This window comes from Poecilia reticulata, unplaced genomic scaffold (assembly GCF_000633615.1).
Source record: "Poecilia reticulata strain Guanapo unplaced genomic scaffold, Guppy_female_1.0+MT scaffold_243, whole genome shotgun sequence".
Taxonomy (NCBI): Eukaryota; Metazoa; Chordata; class Actinopteri; order Cyprinodontiformes; family Poeciliidae; genus Poecilia; species Poecilia reticulata.
The window spans coordinates 208,390-223,782 of NW_007615032.1; the positions used below are offsets into that span (position 1 = coordinate 208,390).

General features: G+C 41.7%; 1 protein-coding gene across 2 annotated transcripts in view; it reads right to left on the reverse strand.

The window, feature by feature from the left end:
- gabra3 (gamma-aminobutyric acid type A receptor subunit alpha3) overlaps positions 1-2,647 on the reverse strand; it is a 127,990-nt gene extending 125,343 nt beyond the window's left edge. The window contains exon 1 of one of the 2 annotated variants that reach the window (XM_017303332.1): positions 2,320-2,647. In XM_017303332.1, coding sequence (XP_017158821.1) covers positions 2,320-2,459 — 140 coding nt within the window. In that variant the 5' untranslated portion in view covers positions 2,460-2,647. The remainder of the gene's footprint in view (positions 1-2,319) is intronic. The other variant, XM_017303331.1, reaches the window with a different exon arrangement.
- Positions 2,648-15,393: the final 12,746 nt, after the last annotated feature.

A 15,393-nucleotide genomic window follows, 5' to 3' on the forward strand; every position in this document is an offset into this window, starting at 1 on the left:
AAAAAAGAAATCAGAGAGTCTGAAGGGAACAACAAAACAATGGTGAAAAGGATATGGAAATCAGATGAATCTGACAGGAAAGTAATAAAAACTATCTGGCTTTTCTCYGTGTGGGAGGCGATTAAATGACATGAAAACCAGGTGAAATGAACTCAAGGGAAGGAACGACTGACTGATTAACACCAACTGGGTKGTATCGAGAGAAGTACCATGWWATAACAACATACCTAAACATGCGTAGYTTTACCATCCCTTTATTATCTGGGAAACTGTCTAAATCAGTTTGCACATCTTCAGAAATTTTTATTTGCTTCTTAATACTAATTTGCTCCTGCTAAAGATTTTAACAGTAGGGCAATTACGTGACCAGACGGTTTCAATTAACTGCATGGAGACGAGCAAAACTTTTTTGAACGATTAAGCAATTGGCATTAGCTAAGCTGATTACAAAAAGCTTACCGCTTCAGTGACCAATAGGGTCGGCCTGCCACTATGAACAWCAGCTTAAAGGGTGAAATTACCTTGACTGTTAGGATGAAACCAAACTCTGGTATTCCATGTCATACACAATATTCCATATCAACGGGCAAAATTCATACCACTACCCTTAGTGTCACGTATTAGACCCGTGCAAGGTGGTCCCAGCAACAAAATTAGCTGTAAAGCTAACATGTTTTAACAAAGTAAAGGTCAAAAGCTTTAATTCAAACCCTTTCTGTTCAGTGTCTGTTGTGTGGTTGCTCCTGAGACTTGTTTTCAATTTCATGAAATAGAAGCTGCAAATTATTCTTCTTATTATTATTACTGTCTTTTAAATTACCTTAAATTAGTGTAAATGAATTCAGCTCGGCTATTTTGGGATTTTTGGTGAACATGAAGCTACAAATCAGACGCCAACTCTTGAGTTGTGACTGACGGCATTGAACGGCGTTCATATTCAACATGATGCCTTAAATGCTGCTGCAGTTGCTTGAAAGCAGATCAGGGGTTTCTTCAGGTCWAACTTCTTCAGACCAAATTATGCTGAATGCAGGTGGAGAGACTTCCTCTGGATGAGGAAGTGACTGAAGGCCGATAAAAAGAGAGCAGAAAACRGACTTCTCCTGATTTACGTTAAATACTCTGCGGATATTATCCTTTATTTTGCAACTTTTACAGGACATTTTGAAAGGCATGTCTGCAGATCACATTAAAGAAATACGCTTCTTCTTTGTTGGCGTTAAAAGACCGTTGCTCTTTACCTTTGCTACATTTGCCACCGTGTTGTCTCTCTGGTTTTTATTTTGATATAAATCTTTAGCAATCTCTACTGCTGTCCTTTGAAGCTGCGTCTTTTCTCTATACGGCCCAGAGGATTGAGCCTTTGAAGCCAGTTGACTTGGAAACCTCCGCTGTAATATCACGTTACAATCTGAGCTTAGAAAAGWYGGATCACTTYTAATTGTACAAAAAAAAAAAAGACATCTCAAGTCTTTTAAATGTCACATCTGTCAGCCAGTGCCAATATAAATTGGCCAATGGCGGACAGGGATTCATTTAGAGCCTTCTTCAGATGGCTGCTCAGATCGCTGATGGCTCAACATCAGCCCAGCGCTGATGTTGAGCCATCAGCCCAGCACGCAAAATGTTTTTTTCACCACCACACAACACAGGCAAAAGAAATAATTGAGATGCTAAAACAAATATTGACGTGCAAATTTCTGCTTTTTTACATAACTGGAACAGTTACGACCAAGCGATAAGAAGTAATTTAAACATGCCTGCAGGATACTGGCATCTGCGTTTCCTTTCCAAATTACTTTAAAAAGGAAACTCTGAGAGAGTGAGGGGGGTGGAGGGGGGGGGGGGGCTGCGCTATTGTTTTACTCTGATGAAAAGATATGTCCTCTAAGGACAGAGAAGCCAACGTCTACAGGATTTCTACTCACGCTGCTAAAGCACGATCACAAAAAGCCCAGTGACATTTTCTGGCTTTTTTTTTTCTTTTTTAAACTTGCTCAGGAACTCSGGGTCACAGAATAACAAAAAAACGCATTAGTCGCTTTGACAGACACACAGTTTCCCCGCTCAAGAAGAAGTGAAAATAATTGCATTGCTCACGCTGCAGATTGTGACACCCTCAGGAGCCAGTGACACACACAATTTACTCAGCTGCGACACAAAATTAAATAAAGACAGCTAAAGTTTCTCTTCTCTTACAGAAACCCTTCAGGACTTCCAAATAACCTCCACTATCTTTGGCCCAAAGAAGGAGAAGGAGAAGAAGAAAGAAGGAAAAAAAAAAAAAACAAACAAACAAACAAAAAAAAAAAAACTCACCAGGTTACCAAGGCAACTGCTTGGTGAATGATGTTTTGCCCACAGTGTCTTACGAAAGGACGAGTATCATCGCACTCATGAGAGTCGCCGAGGAGGAGCGGTGAATGATCGCCTTCATTTGCACCCGCTACCTTTTCCATGGTCAGAACGGTAAACAAAATGACATCTTCAAGATGTGGAGTGGCTGTGGAAAACTTTAATTACCGATATGTGCTTGCACCAAAAAACCCATTAGTGCTCCACACCCTTTCGTCCACACGACTCGCAAATGAACCAAGCGTGCCGTGTCACGAAAAAGTGCATCCGCCGTCCAGCGGGATACCCTTCGAGTCCATCTTTTCCAGCTTATCTGGATCYGCGGCGAAAAATACAGCCAAGCGCCGCCTTTTCCTTGAGGAGCTAAAATTGCTTCCAGTGGTCTGCCAGCTTTAATCGTAAGTCATATATCAAATATTTGTATTTTGTTCTCACAGCCAAAAAAAAGGAAATAAAAAAAATAAAAAAATCAAGTTAGGGGAAAGGCAGCGACGATTCCTCACTGGACAAACAACCTTTTGGATATGTTTTACGGTTTTAAATACGGCATTCATCACCGACACCGTTTCGGGTCTCGGATGTCTGACATTTGCAAAGTGTCTCGTGACCTGCAGACATTCTGTCTCTGGTGTGCGGCCGGACCTAAAATTAAGATGTAGTCTCCTTGGGAAGGCTGACATTTGGAAGCTTTTCCGTTCGCCTTAAGCTCAGACGGCACAAAAGAGACACAGTGTCTTGTGAAAGAACGCATAACCCTWGAGGTTTTTTTGTTTGTTTTTGCTAAATTTGTCACGCCACAACCCTCGAATTCAATGATTTTCATGAGATTTTATGTGAAAGACTAACAACAAGAAGCGCAAGACTGTGACGTGGAAGAAAAAGGGGTTTCAAGCATATTTACTCTGTTATTGCTAAATAAATCTAATGGTAACCAGTTGCCTTCAAAAGTACAATTTTCAGATTTTATYTGTCAAACAGTTTGGACCATTAAACATCATCAGTCGTAGTTTGACAAAGTGGTAAAAAAAAATTCAAGKAGAATTAATGCAGGGCAAGAAAAATGCAATATTACATTCCCTCAGCCTGCAGTGTAATATGTATTTAACTTGGAGAAAAATGGCTGCCCACACCAATCAATACATAATGAGATCAATCCCTACTGTAACTACAGCGCGGAAGTGCAGGTTTCAAAAGTTACTCTAAAAAATACCGGCGTAAAGGATTTAGCTGCGGATTTATTATTTTTAGAGAGTCATTATGCGATTGTGATTTCTCACTGCCTTCCTTCTAAAGAACCGCACAGCGTGAGGCTCTGGATGCGGTGACAATGGCTTCTAAGAACGCTTAATATTAGAGAGGGAGGGCTCATGAATTCATTTAAAAGCTAGGGCGCTAAATCCCGAAAAATGTTCCTCAAATTTACATTCCTTTCATCATGTCCTGAAGAATGCAATCCCACCACCGTGAAAAAAGGTCCAAATCTCAGTACAGAATGGGGGGAAAAAAAGACAACAAAAAAAAAGACAAGAATATGTTAAACCGTGCCGCTGGGAAACATGACGATGATATTTTCTGCTCGTGTTTGTTTTTATCCCTCCTCTAATTTATTGAGATGTGCATCTTCAAAAATAATCCTGTGGATCAAGACTCTTCTGTTTCTGTATAAACTACAGAAATTATACTTCTGGAAGAATATTTGTCCAGGAATACAGCAACTACTGTGTCAAGACAACACTAACCAGCTGGTATACAAAGCTAATTGTTCCTATATGAGAAGAGATTGAATGATTTGTTTAACATAAATGCTGAAAGCAAAGAGACAGGAGAATAAACGAAGGGAGGAAAAGTTATTGAAATTCCAAWAATAATCCAAGACAACACAAGTAAACACAAAGTTCAGTTTTTAAATGAAGGTCTTTGCAATTAAGGGGAAAAAATCCAAACCTAATGGTCGGGTCGCCCTTGGCAACAACTGCAATTGAATGTTGCAATAACTTGGCGGTGAGTCATTTGCAGCTGTGGAGGAAGTTTTGCCCACTCCATCTTCACAGAATGGTTGTAATTTAGCCTCATTGAGGGAGTTTCCCAAAACCAACTGCCTTTTTAATGACGTGCTGCAGCGTCTCAAAAGGAGTCAGGTCAGGACTTTGACTAGGCCACTCCRAAGTCATTTTGTTTTGCGTCAGCCATTGAGAGGTGGACTTGCTGGTGTGTTTTRRATCATTGTCCTGCTGCAGAACCCTCGTCAAGTTTCATCTTGTCGTCATGAACAGATGGTCGGACGCTCTTCTTCGTGATGTTTTGGTCGTCATCGTGGCTCCATTTTCTTCCAGTCCCAGTCCCACCACTATGTTTTACTGTTGGTATGATGTTTTTGTTTTTTCCTGAAATGTGGTTTAACTTTCACACCAGATGTAAGGCACCACATGCCTTCCTAAGGTCTTTGTCTCATCTGTCCAGTGAACGTTTTCCCAAAAGTCTTGGGGATTATCAACACGTGTTCACGAAAAATTAAAACAATGTTCTTTTTGCTCAGCAGTGGTTTTGGAAATGTCATGCAGAGTTCCAAAAACCCAGTCTCTTTCTTATGGTGGAGGCATGACCTCCGACCTTAACCGWGGCCAGTGAGGCTGGCAGTTCTTYAGATGTTCTTGTTGGGCCTTYTGTAACCTTTTCRATGAGTTSTCTCTRCGATCTYACTTGGGGTTTGGAGAGGCAAACCCTTTGGGAGCGGCACATGGGCTAAACACTTTTGAATGACGCACAACTTTTTATGAACCGTGCCACGCTGGAGCCAGCTGCAGACTGTTCAAACAGACATAAACAAACCGTGATCCTACTACTACTACTTCCCGTCGTCGTCTTCAGCGTTTTTGCCAGTAACATTTTGTCGGGCAGGTCCTATTTAAGTGATGTCTCAATTAAGAGCAAGTGTGGCATTAATCAGGGCTGGTTGTGGCAACAGACAGCGAATGTAGGTGTGATAAACCTACAGTTACATTTTAACATGGAGGGGCARACACTTTTTTTTACGCAGGGCCACGTAGGTTTAGATTTCTCTCTCTTAATAGTAGACACCTTCATGTAAAAGCTGCAGTTTTATTCTTACTTTTCTTGTCTGTGACTGATGTCTAAATTGGCCATCAGTCAAACACTTAAGTGTGACAAACATGCAAACATTAGGAAATCAGGAAGGGGGCTCATACTTTCTAACTCCTCTGTGTCTCCACTTCTTTGTCTGCACAAACCCTGCATAGATTTCTTTTTTATCTTGGTTTGTTCCACCTCTCATCATCTGTTATCTCCCCTCAGAGCTCAGTGTTCAATGACTGACGTGATTGTGGTTCAGTATATGCGGGGCCTCTCATAATTACATACTGTTATCATAATCATTTAATGGCTGCTGCTGCTGCTAATTTAGCCCAGCGCCTGCTTCGCCAGATCGACGGAGAGGCATATAGAGACTTTCCAAGCTAGCTTCTCCCTCTTCTTGCCTTTTTATTTTTTCAGCATAAACATGAGACGTTTGCGGAGTGAATGGTAATAATATCGTCTTGCTCACGAAGCCAAAAGCGCACACCCGACGCACAAAGAAGCACCAATAACTGTTTTTGTTTTGTTTTTTTTCCCCTCAAACACAGAGGAAGATATTACTCTCATTTATTTCGTAATCACTTGAGATGCTTTGGTTTTTACTGCATCATGCCTCCRTGTGCCTGAAGGAACAATAATGCAAATGCGAACCCCGGCAACAATCTGCCTCCGTCTTTGCCACATTTCGTTTGACTGCACGTGTGCACCGACTTCAAAGAACAGAGATGACAGTGGCTGGGGAAAAAAAAAAAAGTATTCATTCCCCTTAAAACATGAATGCATTTTGTCCTGTAGGAAACACAAACTGCATTGTATTTTAATTGGGTTTTATGTAATAGTCCAAGACAAAGTATAAAGTGAATTGTTAATGGCTTTTCAGGTTATTATGAAAATTAAAAACAATCTGAAAGATGTGCTCTTTCCCCTGAGTCGACACATAGCAGAGCCTTCCTTTGCCTTTAGGCTCCCGGGTTCGTCCATCTCAAAACATTCCTGATTATTCTTCATTGTAGAATAACATAATGCTGTTCTAACATGTGACCCAGACGTTTACCTAAATCTTTCCATTGCAGCTCTGGCTGTATGTTTTGTTTTCCACCATTTCCCCACTGGAAGGTAAACCTCTAAYCCCGTCTCGAGTCTTTTGCAGCGTCTAATAAGTTTTCTTCCATGGATACAATGTATTTAGCTCCATCTATCATCCCATGAATCCTAGTCAACATCCATGTTCCTGCTGAAGACGGGCATTCCCACAGCACAATGCTGCCACTACTATGTTTTACAACTGAGTTTTTTGGGGGGTCTGGGGGGAATAGTCTCTTATTAGAACACCTCCTAACGCATGTTTGCTGTGTTCCCYGACATTGCTTGTTATAAACATTTTTTTCAAGAATGTCTTTCTTCCAACTACTGTTCCATCACTTCATGTTACTAAAACATGCTTTACATAGACTGAACATTAAATAAAACATCTCTTTTAATTAATACAAATAAAATGTAAATACTTGTCACATACTGAGGATCTAAAGAAAACACTTGCTTGGTGGTCGTTAGTTCTCTCTAGGTCGCATAAAAATAAGATAAGATTATGATGCAAATCAAGATTAGCAGATTTCCTGTGGATGCAGTTTCCCTCCAGAGCTACTGAGCTCTGCTGCTCCTCCAGAGTCGCCATGGGTCTCCGTTTTATTAAAAAAAAAAAAAAAGAAAGATTGAAAACCGGTGTTCTAACAATCTGTGCTACGCATGAATCCATCTCAGCTCGTGRTAATGTCCATGCGCACATCGATGCTACGTCACAGTCTGCTTACTCAGCAGATTTCTTATCAATACTGTGGAAGTTTTGTTTCGTCCATTTTATTTTGTCGAAGATTAAGGTAAGCTTTATTTTATTTATACCTGGCTTTATAACCCTGCTCCTATACTTTAAATATTTCAGTTTAATAACACTTTTTTTTTTCTAAACCGTGCTAAATAGAGCATGTTGGTAGCGATATTCTGTGAGATTGAAGCTGTGATATTAGTGTATATTAATCATACCCTGACATGTCAGTGCACAGTGACCTGTGCAATCCAGTGGACACATTGTTGCTGCGCTGAATTTGATAAAGTCATACAACATATTAATGTGCAAAAAAGAGTTGCAGTGATCTGTATTTGCAGATGTCTGTTTAATTTAATTTCAATAAGAATCTGTTTCCCCGGTGTGACGCCGTTTTATTCTTACAAAAATATATGTATTTAAAATGTTTTTTTAAAAAGGTAAGATACTCTAATAAAAGGATTAGTGCAAACATCTGCGATAGCTTTTCATTTTAAATGGGTAGGATATTCAGATGAAGGAAGTGATATTTTTATGTTTTTGTCGCGTATGTAAATTGCTCCAGAGCTACGCTAAGCATAACTATTAAGCTTCCATTTCAGTCCCGTCACTCAAATAATGTTWTTAACACAGCCTGCCATAGTTTTCGGTTTGTAAACATGACGGTAGCAGTTTTGCAAGCATAGCAAAACTGACATATAGACTTGGCTATCTATCCGTGCTACGGTAGGACAATCTGACAAAGTTGCACAGATAGTCAGAAATCCGGCTTCCACTTCACCGTTATGCACCACATTGTGCCAGTCTATCACATAAAATCACTGTAAGACACATTGATGTTTTTGATGCATGCTAAAACTTCAAGAGGTGTAGAAAATTTTTAAAACAAAAAAAATCATCCTGAAAACCTTCCATCTTTTGAACAGTGTGACGTTAGAGCTTCAGAAAGATCTGCTCCGTCTGCTAGCTTGCTTACAGCGGGCAAGAAATCTGAACAGCAGTTTGTTCCCCACACAACAATTTAGTGCGAAGGAAAACATGGGGTGGGAGGGGGGAGCCCGTTATGTCCAAACTGGCTAAGCCATTTAGTTGTGGTCACACTYATGAGTCCAGGATCATCACGTTTGGTGCAGACTGAKAGCGGGCCGTGCGGAACACCATACGGCTGTGTGTTCTGTCACACCRAAAGGTGTGGCGACAACAATGGAGAGTTGCAGAAGGGGAAAAACTGCCTAAAACATTTGCAAGTGGGAAAAGCGGGTGGAATTCTCCCATGACCTCAAACTGGACGGTGTCCAGTAATTATRTCGAGAACRTGGCCTCTGACTCTGGCTGGTTGAAAAGCAKGGAAAAGATTAAGCTAAAATTTGAGCAATAGCGTAGCTTCCTCTGAWGTACGGGCTACGTTTTAACCTCTGCACACTTCAGACTGAAATTAGGTGATGATTAAAAGCCACCGTGACGTCAGCCACAGCCTTGAGGACTTAACGACCTATTTTGAAAACCCTGCATGTAGCATTCTTGGATATTTTTCAGACAGAAGATGTTCAGGGGGCAGAAATATCTGAATACCTGAGAACTCATTTAGAGAGCAGCAATGACACTTATGAGGAAAGGGTTTAAAGTGCTCCTGCCAATAATAATATGACATTTTGAGTTTTAGTACAATTTAGGCGTACATGATGCCTTGTTGAAACATGCAATAAAAAAAATAATTGCAGTAGTATACGGTCTAAAAAAAGTAAGCCTATTTGAATATATTTACTTGGCCTGGAAAGAAAACCTGAAGAAACTGCTGTAACAAAGCCGGTGGGACAATCATTGGGAAACTATATTAATATTTTCACAGCCCTTTTAGCCAACAGGACGTTTTTAGTCGTCTTCTGCAACTTTTCCAAAAATCAGGACAAAACCAGAGACRAATCACTGACTGTTTCTTTCTGCACAGTCACTTTCTATGTCCTGGGTTTTCTCCCTCTGTAGTTCACCATGCTGGCTTTCTGCTGGAATTTAGTTTATGTCCTCTGAATAATTTCTGTCTCGCTATGGATCAATAATTTATCATACTAGTAGAGTCCACCAGATTGTTTTTAATTATAATTATTATAAAAAATCTCTGGCTAACTCAAAAAGTTTGCCCACAGCATCACAGGCTCACCACCGTACTCAACAGTAGACACGAGGTGCTTTCCCACAGACTCGTCCATTGCTTGACGTCAGACCCACTTGCAGAGTTTATAACCAAAACGCTCAGTCACTCCAATCTGACCAAAGCACACTCTGAACAGAAAAAAAAAGGATTTTCTTACATCACTCTCATAGAACAGAGTGTCTAATGATTGGTATGGAGACTTTGTGACCTCTCTCTGCTGGAGGGCTATAACAGTGAGCTATAGATTCGTTTTGCCTCCCTAACCAAACTCTGTGTGATAGAAATATATGGCTCCACTACCAGAATGTGACCAGTGGCTAGARAAGTGGGCCTCTTTGTAATATCATGTTTGTACCCCAGGGGGAAAAAGAAAGTAATGAATCACCAACAGGAAGATTCTGAAAATCCTAATCAACCTTAAATATGCAAATATGAATAAAACATGATGCAGTTCCATTTATTTTAGCGGATCTGTTTGAGGGAACACAAGTGACTGTGTTGATAATATTAATTCTTTAATGTTTCCCCCCACTGGAAAAGCGCAGTTAATTAATGGCTAGCATTTTCTTAGTCTTTGATTATGAGCTGCTAATCTGTTTAAGGACTTCCTTTACGGGAAACGTTAAACTCTTTTATCACAAACGGCTTGAAACATTAAGATGGACATTTAGGCACGTGTGTGATTCAGCGTTGGAGTCAGTTGGCAAGTCAACACTGCTTCCTCGTAATCTCCCACTCAACAGCAGGAAGGCAGTCTATATGTTATGAGTGCATGTTCTTTGTTTGCATTGTCTCTGCTGACCCATTTTCTACATACTTTTCATGAGAGGGAGGGTGACTTCTGCAATCAAGTGGATGCTAAAGGCAGATCTTGATGTTACAAATACATTATTCAAGCAGCAGGGCRCCGTGCTGCCTCTGTGTCCAGTGACAACATACAAACATGCAACGAAGGAAAAGCACCCAGAGAGGTAAAGAAGGGAGCAGACATGTCTCTTGTCAGAAGCGCTTCAAATTSTCTTTAAGGTTATTAAAAAGCAAACTTGTGAGCAAAGGAACGTCAGAAGTATGCTATTGAGCTAAAGAGAGGTGGCGTTGCAAGGTAGGGGTGAGAGGGGGCGCAGACAGCTTTAACGAGGGGTGGAGGTGGGGGGTGGGGGGGTTTATTCCAAGGTTAACTTAGCCTCCGCTCAACAGTCTTCTCTCATGTTGCGGCATCTCCTCTCTGACGGGCTGCATGGCACGCGGGGGGGTCAAAGCACGAGACCGGAGTTAGGACGAACGCGCTCATGTTTTATTATTTTTCTGTCAACATTAAAGCCAATGAGAGAGGAAAAATAACGTCGCGCGCTACGTTAATTGCCTATTAACAGAAAGTAACAATTACCCGCACGAGCCACAGTGTCGCATTCCGCTTCCAGTCGAAGACGAGCAAAAAAAAAAAAAACAACAACAACTAACAAACAGATAAAACAATTATTTAACACARGGGGGAAAGAAAAGACACGTTTTCTAACAACACTACTTATTTCCCGAGCGCAAACGAAACGGAGCAGGCAGGGTACGCATGCAGCGCCGCATCCCTCGGTCCAGCATCATCTCCACTTTAGCCACAGAGACCTGTTAAGCCATCAATTATACTGCGGTAGCTCCACAAACAGCAGTTGTTGCATGTTGAATGAAACATCGCTGCCGAGGACGTCAGAAAGCGTCTCCCGCTGTCATTCGGACCTGAACGTTACCGAAACTCTTTAAAAAAAAACCCAACAAAAACAACAACACGAGACATTCAGCGGCACAGGTAAAGACGGACATATAAAAAAATATATATAATAATAATAATAATAACAATAATAATTAATTAATTTAAAAAAATCTGAATCTCACCCGCAGCACTGAGGGTTGCGTTCCTGCCGTTTCTTCTCCCTCCTTGGAGTTAATGAGGTTCTGACGCTTAGTCCGTCTGATTTCACCCTCAACTGTTATCATCCACTGGGTATGGATCTTTTTTTTTTTTCTTCTTTTTTTTTTTTTCTCTTTCCAGCGGTGAAATAGGGAATAATTTGGCGTGCTTTCGCAAAGCTCTGCCCTCTTCAAACTAACCTTCCCGCCCCCCTCCTCCTTCCCCTGCTCAGATTGGTGCTGGACAGGAGGGGCAAACCCTGGACCCGGGGGCTGGTTTAGAGGCGCTGATTTGTCAAGGCGATCAGAACCCACATGGACACGGTAGTGGACCGTCTGCGAGAGGGTTTAACCGAGCAGCTTGTCACTGATGCTCCCGACAACTAGAGGACCCTTAACCCCCCCCCAACCCTCCCCTCATCCGCCCTCCCTCCTCCTTGTTGTGCGCCTGTGCGCAGCAGCAGCAGCAGCAGCCTCTCAGACGTGAAACGGCGGTGAGTGGGCCCACTTTACTCCGTGGGCTTTGGCGGTCTGAGCTCTGACGCAGGTGCCCAAAGGTTCACCCTGGACTGACAGAGATGCCCAGCCTTAGAGCTGCTGCTGACAGTGATAAAGTAATCTCATCTGAGTCGGTGCAGCAGCAGGAAATGGGAGCTGATTATCCCCCACTTCGTGACCTTGGGGTGCTGTTGTCTCATCAGAGATCCTGGCACAAAAAAAAAAAAAAAAAAAAAGTGGGGACAGGGAGTAGAGGGGGAAATATGACAGAAACCTCACTTTTGTTTCCCTGTGCCCAAGGTGCCCTCACGAGGGAGGAGGTAACAGCACCTCTAACCCGCTGCTCACACAGCAGCAAATGGCAAGAAGCTGTGTTTGCTCTGTTCCAACTCCCAGGTGTGTTTGTGCGAGCAGCAGACCCTGACCTGATTTTGTTCTACGCTATGAACACAGATATGTCACAACTGTCAAGAGAAGCAACAACTGATCCACATGACCTCTCAGCCAGATTTCAGCTGGCATTAAAATGGCTGTGCGGCTACAGGAGGGGGGGGATTTCTGCAAACTGCTGCAAGAGTTTTTAAGCACCGATGTGTCCTCAGAGAGGTTATGTAGATGGACTGGTGCTCCAATAGAAGTATGAATGTATCTTTGGAATAATTTTTATTTTTATGTTCGACTTCCCAACAGCAAAAAGACAACATAGTAATATCTTCGAGATGTGGCTTATATCGGCTCCAACGTTTACGTATTTTCTTTAGATTAGAAACTCGTTGTAGATTATGACTGATAAATGCTTTAAGATTAAATATTAGCAAGACAGATGCAGGAAAGTTCAATCGTGTCCTGGTTGTGGCTGATTTTATGATCGTCTCTCTTAGGGGATTAATCTAAATACGATTATGTGTTTAGATGCAATAGAGTAAAATGAAGTTTATTGAAAAATGTTGTATAAGGAATAACACACAGTTCTGATCATCTTGAAGATGATATTAATTTTGGACTTTGATTTACTTTCTTTTTCTTTGGTATTTATTTATTTATTTATTTATTTATTTATTTATTTATTTTCCTTGGGGGAGTGATTCTGTGACATGCAACAGTAGTTTTTAAAAACGACAATTGGATCCAAAAGTTTGAACTGGCTGTGAATTTTCTGTGTTCTACAACACCGAAACAAAATGGGCCAGCACTCATTCTTCATCTTTTGTTGGACTGCATCTAGCTTTTGTTACGGCATTCGTTAACCGCTGCATAGTTGTGCAATGCCACAAGATTTATCATGTTGGATTGTGCCGGTGCTGGGTAATCTGGTCATTCAGGTATATTTACGCTGGACTCTTCAGACCACTTAACCCTTTTCTGTTCTTCTGGAGTCCAATCTTCATTTTCCTTTACTAATCAGAGCCTTTTTCTCTGGTTAGCCTCACTTATTAGTGGTTTTCTTAAGGCAGCACAGCTGATAAGTCCCAATCCCTTGAGTTCCTTTCACAATGTGCCTGCGGAAATGTTCTTACTTTTACTGTCAGAGGTAGTTTCTGACTGTTGCGACAGGAGGTCGTCTTAATCAGTGGGTTTCCTGGTTTGAGCTTCCCTCTGTCTGTCTGCCTCATTATGTCCTTCACCTGCCTCGCCTGCTGGTGGTGGTCAGAGGACTCGGGCGCATGAGTGCATGCCAACCTCGCCTCTGTTACACTGCCCTGCGGGGCAGCAGCAGTGGCTACAATCCAGTAGCTTGCCACCATTAGCGTGTGAATGTGTGTGTGAATGACTGAATGTGGTGTGAAGCGCTAACGGGGACCTCTGGACTTGATAAAGCTCCAAACAAGTACAGCCCATTCACCAGTCTTTGATTCAGTCTTGCCACATTGAAGTGATTGCTCATTCAGGATTTTTGTATTCCAACCACATCTCTTCTTCAAAGATCTCTCTTCCCAGGTTTTAACTATAAGTTGGGTACTTCTCAACCCAAAATTAGAGGTTTCTGGAATCTCTAATATTGAGAGATTTTTCCTCTGCTTGATGCATGCCAAAGATTTCACCCTTCTTATAAACACTGGCATCTTTTCGAAGATCACTGGATGTGTCTTTCTACAAAGCTGAGTAACTATTCATTACATATGTTGGAGTAAATAACCTGTTGCTAGCTGAAAGAAAATTGCCAATGCAGGAATTTCTCAAGTTACTCAGATAAATACTACAGGGCTTGTACCTATTTTCAGTTGGTGACGTTTTGGTTTTGGCCAGGATGTGTGGAGACATTCACCTCCATTGACCTTTGGTTGAATGTCCCTGAGCAAAACACTTGCACTGCACACCTTTTTGTGGCCGTCAACATGGTATGAGTCTATCTCGATGTTTAACAGCGCCACTTGACATAATGAATGTAATTCCTTTAAACTGGTTGCAGTTCTGCCAGTGACCAAACCATTAAACATATATAAGGTTCGGGCCATTCCACATTCGGGCCATTCCACAATCTTAATCTTAGTTGTTTTTATTCATTCCAAAATGTGTTCAGGGTCCTGCATGGTTCTGTTACAACGTGCAATCGTGCCCAGGTTTTACCTCCTGACCCAATCTGTCATTGTCAAAGGAAAAGAAACTGGTTAGGATGTTCAGAAACAACTCAAGTGCCACCAATGCTTGGGGAGATAATGGCATGGAAGCTGCTGGAACATYATTGTTACTCTAATAAGTTCAACATTAACATGTGAGGGTGAAGCCAAACGCCTCTGYGAAGACRCTTCACTGCCTTGCCTGCTGTTGGTGGTCAGTGGGTCCAGTGGTGTTGATCGTATGGCCGCTTTGCTCCTGTCAACCTCCTACGGATCTGTAGCTCAACACCATCAGTGTGTGAATGTGTGTATCAGTGAATGCAAGGTAAAGCACTTTGGAGTCCTTGGACTTAATAAAGCTCYATAGAAATCCAGGCCATTTACTACTTAAAATGGCCTCTACAATTTCTGATAAAAAGAGTAATCAAAATTCCTGCCAGAATCGTGTCAGGGCCGTGTTAACCACGCGGTTTTCATCAGTTTTTCACCATAACCCRCGTCGCTTTTTCCTCCCAGTGAGTTTCACTGCTGGGCTTCCTGCTATTTGTCCCTGATTAAGTTTTCTTGATAGGCTGTTGTTTTGYTCCCATTGAGGGTCTAAGGTTAGTGGGGGGAAAAGAAGGAGGCGTACTATTTTCATTTATCATTTTCATTTATTGTTCCACTGCGAAGCCCATTGAGGCTGTAATTGTAATTAGAGTCTGTAATAAACTTGATTTGCCGTGATCTCCTGTGGGCGAGGGGAGAGAGAGAGGTGCTGACTTTTAGTGCCGAGGAGCCTGAGAATTAAGAAAAGAAACGCTTTGTGTACGATTATTATCTTGGGAGCTTTTTTTTTTTTCCTGGGGTGGGGRGTAAGGTTTATACTTTCACCAAAAGAAGCAAAAGATTCCCTGCACRTATRTCTTTATCACTGATGAAGACTCTTTTCTTGATCAGTTTTTCTTTTATGTGCCGGCAAACAGCATGTATGAAGCAATTCTCTGCAAAGGTGACCTGCAAAATGGGTGACA